Genomic DNA, 17,038 nt, shown 5'->3' with positions numbered 1-17,038 from the left:
TTATTCTTTAATGACTTTACCACTCGATATTTTCCCAGGGATCCCAAATTGCGGGATTGTTTCCTCTAACAAACATTTTGCTACCATAACTGCATAATTCTTTCTACAAGGAATGTTTCAACCAATAGTGAGAACAAATCAAAAATGACTAATACCTACTGATACCCATCACATTGAGGAAATTGAATGAGGTCCGTCTGTAAGTGTACAGAAGGGCCATCTAACGACAGGGTATGAGATGCTGTTACTTGTACCACTTTTCCCATATTCTGTTAGGCACATCTCATACAATGTCTACAGATTTGTTCTGTAACTTGAGATACTACAGGGTCATAGCAAGTTTGGTCAGTCATTCCCCACTTGCCCACATTTGAACACATCTGGCAATAATGGGGTATTGAGTCCATCTGGGTGAAGCCACATACCATCGTGCTGCTTCCAACCCAGCTTGTCCCACTTTGCCCTTTCATCCGATGGAGTGGACTGCTATGCTGCTCCAAATTGGGAGTGTCATCAGAGCCAGTCTGCGCTTGCTTCCGGAACAACAAGGGGGGCCTAACTGCTGCTTCTTTTGCAGTACGATCGTCCGCCTTATTACCTTTAGAGAAGGGACTCTGGAAATGGATGCTGCCTGGCCTGCAGAGTTCCTGCAGTATTTTCTGTGTGCTGCTTGGATTTCCAGCAGCTGCAGATCTTCTTTTGCTTGTGGTAGGAACGTAAAAATGCAAGAAAAGACTTGCTGCAGAAATCAGGATAGTTAAAAGGTCGGACGAGGTTGTCCTCGCAGACAAGGTAAAAGAGGCACAGCAAGTTCACAGCACGGTGCTTACCCAGAAGCCTCCCCGTATCGGTGACGCAACGCCGGCGAGTCCCGAATATCGCGCATGCGCTCAGTAGACAACAGGCTCTGGAGTGTCGGTAGCAGGTAGGAGCGGGGCTTTCGGAAATAGCGTAGGCGTCAAAGAAGTGAGGTGTCGGTCCGAAACGTCGACTGTTCACTCTCTTCTGTAGATGCTTTCTGGCCTTCCGAGTCCCTCCTGCGTTTTGTGTCTGCTGGAGGAACTCAGCAGGCTAGGCAGCATCGATGGATAAAGGTACAGTCGGCGTTTCGGGCCGAAACCCTTCGGCAGGACTGAAAAGCTGAGGAGTAGATTGAAAAGGTGGGGGAGGGGAGAGAGAAACACAAGGTGATCGGTGAAACCTGGAGGGGGAGAGGTGAAGTAAAGAACTTGGAAGTTGATTAGTGGAAGAGACAGAGGGCCCTAGAAGAAAGAAAAGGGAGGAGGAACACCATAGGGAGTGGATAGCCGGGTAAGGAGATAAGGTGAGAGAGGGAAAAGGGGATGGGAAATGGTGAAGGGGGGGGGAGCATTACCGAAAGTTTAAGAAGTCAATGTTCATACCATCAGGTTGGAGGCTACCCAAATGGAATATAACGTGTTCCTCCAACCTAAGTGTGTCATGATCACGACAGTGGAGGAGACTATGGATGGACATATCGAAACGGGTGGCCACTGGGAGATCCCACTTCTTCTGGTGGCGGAGCATAGATGCTCGGCAAAGCAGTCTCCCAATCTACGTCGGGTCTCACCGATGTACAAGAGGCCACACTGGAAGCACTGAACACAGTATATGGCCCCAACAGACACATAGGTGAAATGTCACCTCACCTGGAAGGACTGTTTGGGGCCCTGAATGGTGGTGAGGGAGGAGGTGTAGGGGCAGGTGAAGCACTTGTTCCACTTGCAAGGATAAGTGCCAGGAGGGAGATCAGTGGAGAGGCGAATGGACAAGGGAATCGCTTAAGGAGCGATCCGTGTGGAAAGCAGAAAACAGAGGGAGGGAAAGACGTGTTTGGTGGTGGGATCCATTTGGAGATGGTGGAAGTTTCAGAGAATTATCTGCTGGTCGCGGTGGCTGGCTGGGTGATAGGTGAGGAAAGAGGAACCCTATCCATGGTAGCGTGACGGGAGGATGGGGTAACAGCAGAAATGTGTGAAATGGAAGAGATGTTCTAGAATGAAGGAGATGTCCTTTTTTCAAAGAACGGGGCTTCCCTTCCTCCACCATCAGCGCTGCCCTCAGCTGCATCTCTTCCATTCCTAGCATGTCTGGTCTTACCCCATCCTCCCACCACCCTACCAAGGATAGGGTTCCTCTTGTCCTCACCTATCACTCCATCGGTGAGACCTGATGTAGATTGGGAGACCGCTTCACTGAGCATCTATGTTCCGTCTGCCAGAACAAGCGGAATCTTCCAGTGGCCACCCATTTTAATTCCATTTTCTGTTCCTGTTCCGATATTCCGATATATCCATCTATGGCCTCCTCAACTGTAGGGATAAGGCCACACTTGGGTTGGAGGAACAACACCTTATATTCCATTTGGGTAGCCCCAACTTGATGGCATGAACATGAATTTCTCAAACTTCTGGTAATACCTCCACGCACTCCCCACTTCACCATTTCCCATCCCCTTGTCCCTCTGTCATGTCATCTCCTTGCCCGCCCATCACCTCCCTCTGGTGCTCCTTCCCCTACCCTGCCCCTTCTGTCTCTTTCACCAATCAACTTCCCAGCTCTTTGCTTCATCTCTCCCCTTCCAAGTTTCACCAGCATTTCTCTCTCCCCTCCCCCCAACTCTCAAATCTACTCCTCAGCTTTTTTTCTTCGGTCCTGCCGAAGGGTTTAGCCTGAAACATCGGCTGTACTTTTTTCCATAGATGCCGTATGGCCTGCTGAATTCCTCCAGCATTTTGTGCGTGTTGCTCGGATTTCCAGCATCTGCAGATTTTCTCGTCTTTCATAAACACTGGCATCTGCACCCTGACTGAGGAACAATTGCTGTAAGCTCGCCAGACAAACTTGGGACAGTCCTGTTCCTTTCCCTCTCTCTCAGCCCCATGAACCGTACCCGGGCCAGGGGAGTTTTCTGCTGGTGAGCAAAGATGCTGTACCATTTTAGCCGTGCTTGTGCATCACTGGGACTATATCAAATAGATGGGTTTCTGGGTACAGGGGCAGCCATGGGTGGTAGTTCCAGTGCATTCCCGGCCAGTCCGTAGAGTGTGTTTGTATGTGCAGGCACAGGGACAAGGAGCGGATGGATCTGTTAGACACAGCTGAGCTCCTGCTATCTAAATCCAAGGACAAACAAGATAAAATCTGCAGAAGCTGGAAACCAAGCAACACACACAAAATGCTGGAGGAACTCAGCAGGCCAGGCAGCATCTATGGAAGAGTACAGTCCTCTTTTCCATAGATGCCTCCTGGCCTGCTGAGTTCCTCCAGCATTTTGTGTGTGAATCTAAATCCAAGGATTAGAAATTTAGAACAAAAATATAGTTCTGAGGTAATCTCGGATGAAGAGTCTACCTTCCAATCAATGAAATTTATCATTTAGTGCTGTATTGAAAAAAAGAACAATATCATTCCATCAACTTTTGTTCTTGGATAAAAGATACTGGAGCAGAATTAGGCCATTTCACTCATTGAGTCTGCTTCACCATTTCGTCAGGTTAATCCATTTTTCCTCTCAACCCCATTCTCTGCCTTCATCCCTTCATGCCCCGACTAATCAAGAACCTATCAACCTCTGCATTAAATATATGTAAAGACTTACCTCCACAGCCACCTGTAGTAATGAATTCCATAGGATTCACCACTCTCTGACTAAAGAAAATCTTCCTCATCTCCCTTCTAAAAGGATGTCCCTTCCTCACCACTGACTCAACCTGCCAATTAACCTTTAGGGAATCCTGCACCAGATGTCCATCTTCTTGTCAAGGTGACTTACCTACTTTCAGACCTTTCAGTTTCCACAGAACCTTTTCCCTGGTAATGTCACTCATTTCTGAGCCCTGATACTCTTGAACTTCCACCATACTGCTAGTGTCTTCCACAGTGAAGATTGATGCAAAATGCTTATTTGGTTTGTGCACCATTTCCCTATTCCCCATTACTACTTCTCGTTTCCAGAGGAAATTTCTTGAGAAAATCACTTTTGTTCTACTTCCTCTTGTTCTGGACCTTTCTGCCAGTAAGAACATGTTGTATATATTCTCTCTGGGTACATGATGATATCAAACACTTCGTCCTGGGCAACAAGTAGTCTGTAGCTTTCACATGTCAAATATGCTAAACTCCAATGAGAAAGCCTACTCCCCTCTCCTTTACATTCATTGGCATTACCATCGATGAGTTCATCACTGTCAATCATTTTTGCAGAAGGGTTCAGTGTAATTGGAAAGACTCCAGGATCAGCCATGTGTTCTTTGTAGTGCTCTGGGGGACATGACAAGAACTTCAAATGATACTAATGTTCCCTCTAATGTTTTTCAGCAACTGCACAGGCCAACTATTGGTCTGAGCAAGAAATTCTTACATGTCCTGAAAACTGTGTGGCACTTTAAATTAACATTATATGAATTTAAATTCCAGCTGTGCGGCAACAAAGGCTATCTGCATGAGAGTATTTCAGTTACTGCACAGCCACGCACCCGTGCAGCTTAGAGGGATCAAGTGAATAATACTAATGGAGAGAGTCAAATTGAGCCATGTCACAGATGAAAAGTCCCATTCTGATACAAACAGGAAAATCATCAAAGAATTTGATGGCCAGTCCAGATGTCTGATCTGTGCCCAGTCAGACGATGAGGAGTTGTTCCTCCATTTTGTGTTCAACCTGGCTGCAAAAGTGTGATGTCAGAGACCACCATAGAGATGAAAATTAACTCATCTGAAGTGCTGTCCTTCACCCATTGATGACTTTTGTGAATCTTATTACAGATTAGAAACGACAGAGAATCAGTGTACGGGAACCTCAAACACAACAACACGTCAGCTTTGCTGCCTCTCTCCAGATATTTCCTTTATAAAACCAATGTATCTGTTGTTGATTTTTGGAGATGAAGAAGTATCTCTTCCCAGCCTGAAATGTGCTTTGTGTCTGAAATGAAGTTTTCTGTTGTAACTCAATGGAACCAGGGTGCTGAGAATATACCAGCATTTGTTCACCAGAGATCAGTTCTTCAGCTGCATTAATTGTGCAAGGATTTTCCTACGTCTGACGTCAATTTGTTAAATTGATAGAGAACTGTGGGAAGGGATTCTCTCACTCATTCCAGAGGAAGACACACTAGCAAAATCACACGGAGGAGAAACCGTTCACCTGTTCTGTGTGTGGGAAGGGATTCACTCACTCATCCAACCTGCAGACACCAGCAAGTTCATACGAGGGAGAGGCTATTCAATTGTTCTGTGTATGGGAAGGCATGAGTGTCATCCAGCCTACAGGCACACCAGTCAGTTCACACTGGGGAAATGCTATTAACATGCTTAGACTGTGGGAAGGGATTCACTCGGTCATGTGACCTACTGGCACACCAGTCAGTTCACACTGGGGAGAGGCCATTCACTTGCTCAGACTGTGGGAAGGGATTCACTCGGTCATCCAACTTACAGAGACATCAGCGACTTCACACTGGGGAGAGGCCATTCACCTGTTCTGTGTGTGGGAAGGGATTCATTCGCGCATACAGACTGCAGACACATCTGTCGGTTCACACTGGGGAGTGGCCTTTCATCTGCTCACACTGTGGGAAGGGATTCTCTCAGTCATACGACCTGCTAGCACATCAGACAGTTCACAGTGGGGAGAGGCCATTCACCTGCTCATACTGTGGGAAGGGATTCACTCACCTATCTAGCCTACAGAGACATAAGAGAGTTCATGCTGGGGAGAAGCCATTCCCCTGCTCAGACTGATGGAAGTGATTCACTCTGTTATTGAACTGAAGGTATATCTGCAAGCTCACTAAGGGAAGAGGCCATTCACATCAAAGTAAGTTTAATTATTTTTAAAACCATATGTAAATACAATTGAATGAGACAGCGTTCCTCTGGGGCCAAGGTTGGAAACATTCAAAAATACCAAGTAACATAATCAAAGTAGTGAGCAAAGAAGTATATTCACTCAATAAAAAATCATATATATAGTCCAGGACCCTGAGCGACAATGTCCGGTGATTGATGGTAGTCTCCCAGCAGTGTGCAGGCACACGTAATACAGCTTATCATTCCACCGCTCGAACACAAGATGGCAGTATCGATGGGAGAGTCCAGGCCCCAGCCGTGCTCAGACACCACGCTGTAAACTCTTCCATGTTTCTCACCTGGACTGCAGCAGCAGACAAGTCCGAAGTTTGAAGTCTAGTCTTCATTACCATCAAGGCTACACAGCTCCCCTGTTGTCTGTCCACCCACCAGACAAGGGTAACAGCAACTCACATGATCACAGGTGAAATGTCCGAGCCAATCTCTGAACCAAACTGGCTCCTTCAACATCCTGGCAGGCTCTTCCAATATCCTAACTTGCTCCTTCTCCACCATCCTGACCTCGGCTGGCTCCGTAAGCTCTGAATGTGGGAAGAGATTCACTCGGTCATCCAACGTTGTTGCACACTGCAGAAGGTAGTTAAATAAGCTGCATGCTTGATGTTAAGATGTTTGGATATGGTCCAAGTGCAGAGCGAGGCACAGCTAAGTGGGTCAGTAGTTCACTGACTTTAATGAAAACTTCGCAGAATTTTAAGGGAAAGAGAAACAATAAGCACTAAGCCAACAGGACCAATAACTAAAACTCTGAAAATGAATGTAAAATATCAATGCTGCAGTTGAAAGCAATATCAAAATACTAAATGAATAACACTCCTTTCCAGCGTCAGTCTGAACAGTAGTCCTTTCTTAGACACGGATGAAGGTAGGCAGGAAGCATAACGTTGCTGTGCTTTGCTCAAGTCTTGACAAGACTACGATGAAAAGAAGGAAGTTAAATGCTGCCATAATGAAACATAATTAGCTGGAAAGTGCATATTCAAAAGCGCAATTGCCGAACCTGTTGCACAGTCTGCCAGTGGGGGTGCATAGACCACGCTGTAGAGTCCATGATTGTGACATTAGATATTTCACCATCACAGCTGCTGACTCCAGAGGCAAGTTCAAAGTTGGTATAGAATTCGGCAATTATTGTTGCTGCTCATCAAACCCGGTTCAGCACCCTGGTCACTGGGCATGGGTGGAGTTTATTCTGCTGATGTTCACCTTTAATGGGACTGAAGTTTAATATTCTGGATCTATGACAAATAAATCCGTCCCATTTTTAAACTGTGTCCCAGGTGTCCAGTGACTCTACAACATACCCAGTGTACAGTAGAGAGTCAACCCAGCCCAGCTAGACACTGTCAGTGTTTCTGTTCCATGTTCTGTTCTTCGTATATTGGTGGTTAACCTCCTTATTCCCTGCTCATTTCACAGTTATTATTGTTACAAGGATCTACTCCTTAGTAATTCCACACGGTAGGCTTATTCAGAAAGTCAGAAGGCATGGGATCCAGGGAAGTTTGGCCAGGTGGATTCAGAATTGGCTTGCCTGCAGAAGGCAGAGGGTCGTGGTGAAGGGAGTACATTTGGATTGGAGGGTTGTGACTAGTGGTGTCCCACAAGGATCGGTTCTGGGACCTCTACTTTTCGTGATTTTTTTATTAACAACCTGGATGTGGGGATAGAAGGGTGGGTTGGCAAGTTTGCAGACGAGACAAAGGTTGGTGGTGTTGTAGATAGTGTAGAGGATTGTCGAAGATTGCAGAGAGACATTGGTAGGATGCAGAAGTGGGCTGAGAAGTGGCAATTGGAGTTCAACCCAGAGAAGTGTGAGGTGGTACACTTTGGAAGGACGAACTCCAAGGCAGAGTACAAAGTAAATGGCAGGATACTTGGCAGTGTGGAGGAGCAGAGGGATCTGGGGGTACATGTCCACAGATCCCTGAAAGTTGCCTCACAGGTAGATAGGGTAGTTAAGAAAGCTTATGGGGTGTTAGCTTTCATAAGTCGTGGGATAGAGTTTAAGAGTTGCGAGATAATGATGGAGCTCTATAAAACTGGTTAGGCCACACTTGGAGTACTGTGTCCAGTTCTGTTCGCCTCACTATAGGAAGGATGTGGAAGCATTGGAAAGGGTACAGAGGAGATTTACCAGAATGCTGCCTGGTTTAGAGATTATGGATTTTGATCAGAGATTAAGGGAGCTAGGGCTTTACTCTTTGGAGAGAAGGAGGATGAGAGGAGACACGATAGAGGTATACAAGATATTAAGAGGAATAGATAGAGTGGATAGCCAGTGCCTCTTCCCCAGGGCACCACTGCTCAATACAAGAGGACATGGCTTTAAGGTAAGGGGAGGGAAGTTCAAGGGGGATATTAGAGGAAGGTTTTTTACTCAGAGAGTGGTTGGTGTGTGTAATGCACTGCCTGAGTCAGTGGTGGAGGCAGATACACTAGTGAAATTTAAGAGACTACTAGACAGGTATGTGGAGGAATTTAAGGTGGGGGGTTATATGGGAGGCAGGGTTTGAGTGTTGGCACAACAATGTGGGTCGAAGGGCCTGTACTGTGCTGTATTATTCTATGTTCTATGTAATAATGATCAGCAAGCACATAGAGAATCTGTAATTACTGACAAGTACCCTTATTGTCTCAATGAAAGAACACATGAATTTACACAACTGAGTACCTATGTGCACATCTACGCAGTTTCCTGACCCTCCGTGAACAGATGGATGTTCAGTGGAGCAGGGTTCGAAACCAGAAACAGGTCAGCACAGGGCAGAAGTTGTGGCACTGGACAACGGTCAGTGTGTAAGAGCGTATGGTGAGAAGGGAATCAACAGGGGGGTGTGGCAAAGAATGGTGGAGTAGCAACATTTGGAAGCTGACTGACAGTTTAGAGATACTCTGTTGAGCATGAAATGTGTGTGTTTGGAATGGCAAGTTGTTCTTGCTTGATTATCCTGTGATATATCTGGATGCTTACTATATATAGTCATATTTGTAATATATTGATCGTAATATAATTTGTAAAACTCTGACTCTAAAACTGGATCAGGCTTGTATTTATTGTAAGGCATAGTGCCTTTTATGAGTTTGTATTTTAAAGCAAGATATTGGTGAATGACGTTTGCCACTTGATTATGCCTGTGTAAGTAGATAAATTGAGTTAAACTGCCACACACAAACAATGCTAGAGGAACTCAACCGGCCAGGAAACATCTATGGAAAAGAGTAAACAGCTGACATTTGGGACCAAAACCCTTTATCAGGACTGGAGTAAAAATACGAGAAGTCAGAGTAAGAAGGTGGGACGAGTAGAGGAAGAATTAAAAGGTAGTAGGTGGGTGAAACGGGGAGTTGGGGGGTGAAGTAAAGAGCTTGGAAATTGATTGGTGAAAGAAATAATGGCCTGGAGAAAGGGGAATCTGATGGGAGAGGGCAGAAGGCTATAGGAGAAAGGGAAAAGGGTGGAGCACCAGATGATAGGCAGGTAAGGAGATAAGGTGAGAGACCATAAGACACTATTTGTTAGAAGCTGCAGCTGGATGCATCCCGCAGTTGTAGTCATCGGGGACACTGGAGGTTTCCCTACCTTCCCACATTCCACAAGAGGAGCATTTCACTATCCTGCCTGACACCTGTACTGATCCTCCCACTTCCTTCAAACAAAAGGTGTATCCATCGGCACCCACATAGACCCCAGCTATGCCTGCCCTTTTGTTGGCTATGTGGAACAAACTATGCTCCAAGCCTACACGTATCACTCACCAACATTTCCTACAATACATTGACAACTGAAATGGTGACCGCATCAATTTTGCATTCATCTTCCACCCCACCCTCAAATTTACCTGGTCCATTTCTGACACCTCCCTCCCCTTTCTCGATCTCTTTATCTCTGGAGACAGCTTACCTACTGATATCTTTTATAAACCCACTGATTCTCACAGCTACCTGGACTATGTCTCTTCTCACCCTATTACTTGAAAAAGATGCCATCCCCTTCTCTCAATTCCTCCGTCTCCACCGCATCTGCTCTCAGGATCAAAGTTGCTGGTGAACGCAGCAGACCAGGCAGCTATTCTAGGAAGAGGTAAAGTCAACGTTTCGGGCCGAGACCCTTCATCAGGACTAACTGAAAGAAGAGCTAGTAAGAGATTTGAAAGTGGGAGGCGACACTTCACCTGTGAGTCGGCTGGGGTGATATACTGCGTCCGATGCTTCCGGTGTGACCTTCTATATATTGGCGAGACCTGATGCAGACTGGAAGATCATTTTGCTGAACACCTACGCTCTGTCCGCCAGAGAAAGCAGGATCTTCCCATTCTGATATGTCTATCCACGGCCTCCTCTACTGTAAAGATGAAGCCACACTCAGGTTGGAGGAGCAACACCTTATATTCCGCCTGGGTAGCCTCCAACCTGATGGCATGAACATTGACTTCTCAAACTTCTGCTAATGCCTCACCTCCCCCTCGTACCCCATCCGTTATTTACTTATATACACACACTCTTTCTCTCTCTCCTTTTTCTCCCTCTGTCCCTCTCACTATACCCCTTGCCCATCCTCTGGGTTCCCCCCTCCACCTTTCTTTCTCCCTCGGCCTCCTGTCCCATGATCCTCTCATATCCCTTTTGCCAATCAACTGTCCAGCTCTTGGCTCTATCCCTCCCCCTCCTGTCTTCTCCTAACATTTTGGATCTCCCCCTCCCCCTCCCCCTCCCACTTTCAACTCTCTTACTAGCTCTTCCTTCAGTTAGTCCTGACGAAGGGTCTCGGCCCGAAACGTCGACTGTACCTCTTCCTAGAGATGCTGCCTGGCCTGCTGCATTCACCAGCAACTTTGATGTGTGTTGCTTGAATTTCCAGCATCTGCAGAATTCCTCGTGTTTGTGCTCTCAGGATGAGGCTTTTCATTCCAAAACTAAGGAGATAGCCTCCTTTTTCAAAGAAAGGGGCTTCCCTTCCTCCACCATCAACACGGCCCTCAACTGCATCTCTTCCATTTCACGCACATCTGCCCTCAACCCATCGGGGATAGGGTTCCTTTTGTCCTCATCCACCACCCCACCAGCCTCTGTGTCCAGTATATAATTCTTTGTAACTTTTGGCATCTCCAATGGGATCCCATCATCAAGCACATCTTTCCTTTCCTCCCCCCCACCCCCACTTTCTGATTTCCAAAGGAATTGCTACCTATGTGACTCCCTTATCCATTTGTCCCTCCCCACTGATCTCTCCCTCCTGGCACTTATCATTGCAAGCAGAACAAGTGCTACACTTGCCCTTACACCTCCTCCATCATGACCATTCATGGCCCCAAACAGTCCTTCCAGGTGAGGCAACACTTCACTTGTGAGTCGGATGGGGTCATCCACTGTATCCGGTGCTCCCGGGTAGCACCCTGTATATTGGTAAGACCAAACATAGATTGGGCGACCACCATTGAGCACCTACACAATGTCCGCCAGTGGCCACTGTTTTAATTCTACTTCCCATTCCCATTCCGACAATTGCAATAAGGCCACACTCAGGTTGGAGGAGCAACACCTTCCAGTAATGCCCCCGACCCTACCTGTCCTTCACCATTTCCCTATCTCACCTTATCCCCATAAGGACACACCCCCTGCTCCATGTATACTGTGGTGCTAGAGAGTTTGTAAACCCTGTAAGTATGACCTAAAATGTGTTAAGGTCTTCAAGTAAATCTTAAAACTAGATAAAGAGAACCCAATGAAAAAAACACAACATCATTCTTGTTCATTTATTTATTGAGAAAAATGATCCAATATTACATGTTTGTTGGAAAAGGTATATGAACTTCTGGGATAATGCCTTCTACCAAAGCTATTTGGAATCAGTTGTTCCAATCAATGAGAGGAGATTGGAGGAGTGGGTTGTAGAGGCGCTTTCTAGCACCATTGTGGGAATCCCCATACACACCCAGTAACTAACTACATTAGTCCATGTAGCATATTCATACGCTAAGCCCAAGTAAGTATTATGGGTTTTCCCCTGTATAATAAACCCGAATGGTCCATGGAACAAAAGTAATTTCTCGATAATTCAGTATTCTGTCTTTCCTTCTTCCAGAGAAGATAACTTAGAGTTTGTTCTGTATATCTAATCAGGCTTCCCTTGGAATTTCACAGTAGTCCTTGTCACCAGAATCGCTTAATAGGGCCTTTTCCACCCAGGAGAAAGACGGTCTTTCTTAAGCATCTTTACATATACAAAGTTTGTACATAGTCTCCAGGTTTAAAGGGATGAGCATTTAAAGGCAACATCTACCCCTCCTTGGTTTGCTTATTGCTTCACTGACGGCTTTAAAAATTGATATGGTTTTCTGTGGTCCAGATCCAGGACATTTGTGCATGAGTCAAAGGAGGCCCTGCTGGCACTGGCATTCCCATTTGACCATAAGATATAGGAACAGAATTAGGCCATTTGGCATATTGAGTCTCCTCCGCTATTTCATCATGGCTGAACCAATTTTCCTCTCAGCCCCAATTTTCTGCCTTCTCCCCAAATCCCTTCATCCCCTGACCAATCAAGAATCTATCAACTTCTGCCTTACATATACATAAAGCCTTAGCCTCCAAAGCTGCCTGTGGCAACGGATTCCACAGATTCACAACTCTCTGGCTAAAGAAATTCTACCTCATCTCCATTCTAAAAGGGCGCCCCTCTATTCTGAGGATGTGTCCTCTGGTCTTAGACTCTCCCACCATAGGACACATCCTCTCCACATACACTTTGTCAAGATTTTTCACTATTTGATAGAACTCAATGAGGACACCTCTCATTCTTCTGAATTCTAGTGAATACAGGCCCAGAGCCATCAGTCGCTCTTCATATGACAAGCCATTTAATCCTGGAATCATTTGAACCCTCTCTAGCTTCAGCGCATCCTTTCTAAGGGGCCCAAACCTGCTCACCATACTCCAAGTGAGACCTCTCCAGTGCTTTATAAAGTCTGAATGTTACATCCTTGCTTTTATACTCTAGTCCTCTAGAAATGAATACTAACATTGCATTTACTTTTCTTGCCAGAGACTCAACCTGCAAATTAACCTTCTGGGAATCCTGCACAAGGACCCCCAAGTCCCCTTGTACCTTTGATGTTTGATTTTTTTCCCCTATTTAGATAATAGTCTGCATTATTCCTCCTTTTACCAAAATACATTATCATACATTTCTCAACACCCTATTCCATCTGCCACTTTTTTTGCCCATTCTTCCAATTTGTCTAAATCCTGCTGCAATCATATTGGTTCCTCAGCACTACCTACCCATCCACCTATCTTCGTAACATCTGCAAACGTTACCACAGCCATCAATCCCATAATCTAAATCATTGACAAACAATGTGAAAAGTAGCAGTTCTATTACTGACCCCTGAGGAACACCATTAGTCACTGGCAGCCAGCTAGAAAAGGCCCCCTTTATTCCCACTTGCGCATCCTGCCTGTCAGCCGTTCCTCTGTCCATGATAGTATATTTCCTGTGATGCCATAAGAGTTTATCATGTGTGACACCTTATCAAAGTCCAGGAAAATGACATCCACTGCCTTTTCTTTGTCCACCCTACTTATTACTTCCTCGAAGAACTCTAGACTTGTCAGGCCAGATTTCCCTTGACAGAAACCATGCTGACTTTGATCTATTTTATCCAAGTATCCCAAAATCTCAACCTTAATAATGGACTCCAACACTATCCCAACCATTAACTGGCCTATAATTCCCTCTTTTTTCCCCCTCCCTTCTTAAAGAGTGGAGTGACATTTGCAATTTTCCATTTCTCCAGGACCATGCAAGAACCAAGTGATTCTTAAAAGATCATGACCAATGCATCCGTTATCTCTTCAGCAACCTTTCTCAGGACTCTGGGATGTAGTCCAGATTCAGAATCAGAGTCAGGTTTATTATCACTGGCATGTGATGTAACTTTGCAGCAGCAGTTCAATGTAATACATAATCTAGCAGAGAGAGAAAAAACATAATGAATAAACAAGTAAATCAATTACGTATATTGAATAGATTTTTTAAAAAATGTGCAAAAACAGAAATACTGTATATTAAAGGAAAGTGAGGTAGTGTCCAAAGCAACAATGTCCATTTAGGACTTGGATGGCAGAGGGGAAGAAGCTGTTCCTGAATCGCTGAGCGTGTGCCTTCAGGCTTCTGTATCTCCTACCTGATGGTAACAGTGAGAATAGGGCATTGCCTGGGTGCTGGAGGTCCTTAATAATGGACGAGCCTTTCTGAGACACCGCTCCCTAAAGATGTCCGGGGTACTTTGTAGACTAGTGCCCAAGATGGAGCTGACTAGATTTACAACCTTCTGCAGCTTCTTTCGGTCCAGTGCAGTATCCCCTCCATACCAGACAGTGATGCAGCCTGTCAAATACTCTCCACGGTACAATTATAGAAGTTTTTGAGTGCATTTGTTGACACGCCCAATCTCTTCAAACTCTTTATAAAGTATAGCTGCTGTCTTGCCTTCTTTATGACTACATCGATATGCTGGGACCAGGTTAGATCCTCAGAGATCTTGACATCGAGGAACTTGAAGCTGCTCACTATCTCCACTTCTGATCCCTCTATGAGGATTGGTATGTGCTCCTTCATCTTACCCTTCCTGAAGTCCACATTCAGCTCTTTCATCTTACTGATGTTGAGTGCCAGGTTGTTGCTGCAGCACCATTCCACTAGTGGGCAGATCTCACTCCTGTATGCCCTCTTGTCACCACCTGAGTTTCTACCAACAATGGTTGTATCATCAGCAAATTTGTAGATGGTATTTGAACTATGCCTAGCCACACTGTCATGTGTATACAGAGAGTAGAGCAGTGGGCTAAGCACACACCCCTGAGGTGCACCAATGTTGATCGTCAGCAAGGAGGATATGTTATCACCAATCTGCACAGACTGTGGTCTTCCAGTTAGGAAGTCGAGGATCCAATTGCAGAGGGAGGTACAGGGGCCCAGGTTCTGCAACTTCTCAATCAGGATTGTGGGATTGATGGTATTAAATGCTGAGCTATAGTTGATGAACAGCATCCTGACATAGGTGTTTGTATTGTCTAGGTGGTCTAAAGCCGTGTGGAGAGCCATTGAGATTGTGCCTGCCGTTGACCTATTGTGGCGATAAGCAAATTACAATGGGCCCAGGTCCTTGCTGAGGCAGGAGTTCAGTCTAGTTATAACCAACCTCCCAAAGCATTTCATCACTGTAGCTGTGAGTGCTACCGGGTGATAGTCATTAAGGCAGCCCACATTATTCTTCTAAGGCACTGGTATAATTGTTACTTTTTTGAAGCAAGTGGGAACTTCTGTCCATAGCAGTAAGAGGTTGAAAATGTCCTTGAATACTCACGCTAGTTGGTTGGCACAGGTTTTCAGAGCCTTACCAGGTACTCCATCAGGACCTTCTGCCTTATGAGGGTTCACTCTCTTTAAAGACAGTATAAAATCAGCCTCTGATACAGAGATCACAGGGTCATCAGATGCAGCAGGGATTTTCACAGCTGTGGTTGTGTTCTCTCTTTCAAAGCGTGCATAGAGGGCATTGAGTTCATCTGGTAGTGAAGCATCACTGCCATTCATACTATTGGGTTTTGCTTTGTTGGAAGTAATGTCTTGCATACCCTGCCAGAGTTGCCGTGCATCTGATATTGCCTCCAACCTCGTTCGAGATTGTCTCTTCGCCCTTGAAATAGCCCTCCACAAATCATACTTGGTTTTCTGTTACAGGCCTGGGTTGGCAAACTTGAATGCCATACATCTAGCCTTCAGCAGACAACGTACCTCCTGATTCATCCACGGCTTTTGCTTTGGGAATGTACAGTAGGTCTTTGTAGGTACACACTCTTTCACACAGGTTTTAATAAAGTCAGTAACAACTGCAGCATACTCATCCAGATCCAAAGATGAATCCCTGAATACAGTGCAGTCCACCGATTCAAAGAAGTCCTGTAGGTGCTCCCCAGGTGACTTATCCACCTTAAGACGTTTGAGTATGCCTGGCACTTTTTCTTTTGTAATAGCAATGCAACCATGGCTGACAAGAGAAGTCAAAGCCAAAGTTAAAGCAAAGGAGAGGGCATACAAGGAAGCAAAACTAAGTGGGAAGACAGAGGATTGGAAAGTTTTTAAAAGCTTACAAAAGGAAACTAAGGAGGCCATTAAGAGGGAAAAGATGAACTATGAAAGAAGCTAGCAAATAATATCAAAGAGGATACTACCTATACTTACCTATATCTACTCCTTATATACTTGAAAAAGCTTTTTCAAGTATATAAGGAGTAGATATAGGTAAGAGTAGATATAGGACCGATAGAAAATGATGCTGGAGAAATTGTAATGGGAGATAAGGAGATGGTGGATGAACTGAACGAGTATTTTGCATCAGTCTTCATTGAGGAAGACATCAGCAGTATACCGGACACTCAAGGGTGGCAGGGAAGAGAAGTGTGCGCAGTCACAATTGCGACAGAGAAAGTACTCAGGAAGCTGTATAGTCTATAGGTAGATAAATCTCCCGGACCAGATGGAATGCACCCTCGTGTTCTGAAGGAAGTAGCTGTGGAGATTGTGGAGGCATTAGCGATGATCTTTCAAAAGTAGATAGATTCTGGCATGGTTCCGGAGGACTGGAAGATTGCAAATGCCACTCTGCTATTTAAGAAGGGAGCAAGGAAGCAAAAAGGAAATCATAGACCTATTAGCTTGACATCAATGGTTGGGAAGTTGTTGGAGTCGATTGTCAAGGATGAGGTTACAAAGTACCTGGAGGCATATGACAAGATAGGCATGGATTCCTTAAAAGAAGATCCTGCCTGACAAACCTATTACAATTTTTTGAGGAAATTACAAGTAGGCTAGACAAGGGAGATGCAGTGGATGTTGTATATTTGGATTTTCAGAAGGCCTTTGACAAGGTGCCACACATGAAGCTACTTAACAAGATAAGGGCCCATGGAATTATGGGAAAGTTACATACATGGACAGGGCGTTGGCTGATTGGCAGGAAACAGAGAGTGGGAATAAAGGGATCCTATTCTGGTTGGCTGCCGGTTACCAGTGGTGTTCCACAGTGGTCCATGTTGGGGCAGCTTCTTTTTACGTTGTACATCAACGATTTGGATT

The 17,038-nt window shown here is 45.3% G+C and overlaps 1 protein-coding gene across 3 annotated transcripts in view; it reads left to right on the top strand.

Moving 5' to 3' along the window:
* Window positions 1-842: 842 nt before the first annotated feature.
* Window positions 843-17,038, top strand: part of LOC134351431 (gastrula zinc finger protein XlCGF8.2DB-like) — a 138,092-nt gene continuing 121,896 nt past the window's right edge. Inside the window, exons 1-2 of one of the 3 annotated variants that reach the window (XM_063057543.1) lie at window positions 843-925; window positions 4,441-7,988. In XM_063057543.1, the coding sequence (XP_062913613.1) occupies window positions 5,323-5,766 (444 nt within the window). In that variant the 5' untranslated portion in view covers window positions 843-925; window positions 4,441-5,322 and the 3' untranslated portion in view covers window positions 5,767-7,988. Of the gene's footprint in view, window positions 926-4,440; window positions 7,989-17,038 lie in introns of those variants that run through there. The other 2 variants (XM_063057544.1, XR_010019149.1) reach the window with 2 other exon arrangements.

The sequence above is a fragment of the Mobula hypostoma genome, chromosome 9 (assembly GCF_963921235.1).
Source record: "Mobula hypostoma chromosome 9, sMobHyp1.1, whole genome shotgun sequence".
Taxonomy (NCBI): Eukaryota; Metazoa; Chordata; class Chondrichthyes; order Myliobatiformes; family Myliobatidae; genus Mobula; species Mobula hypostoma.
Note: the sequence above shows the minus strand (reverse complement) of the source record. Positions and strands in the feature narration are given on the sequence as shown.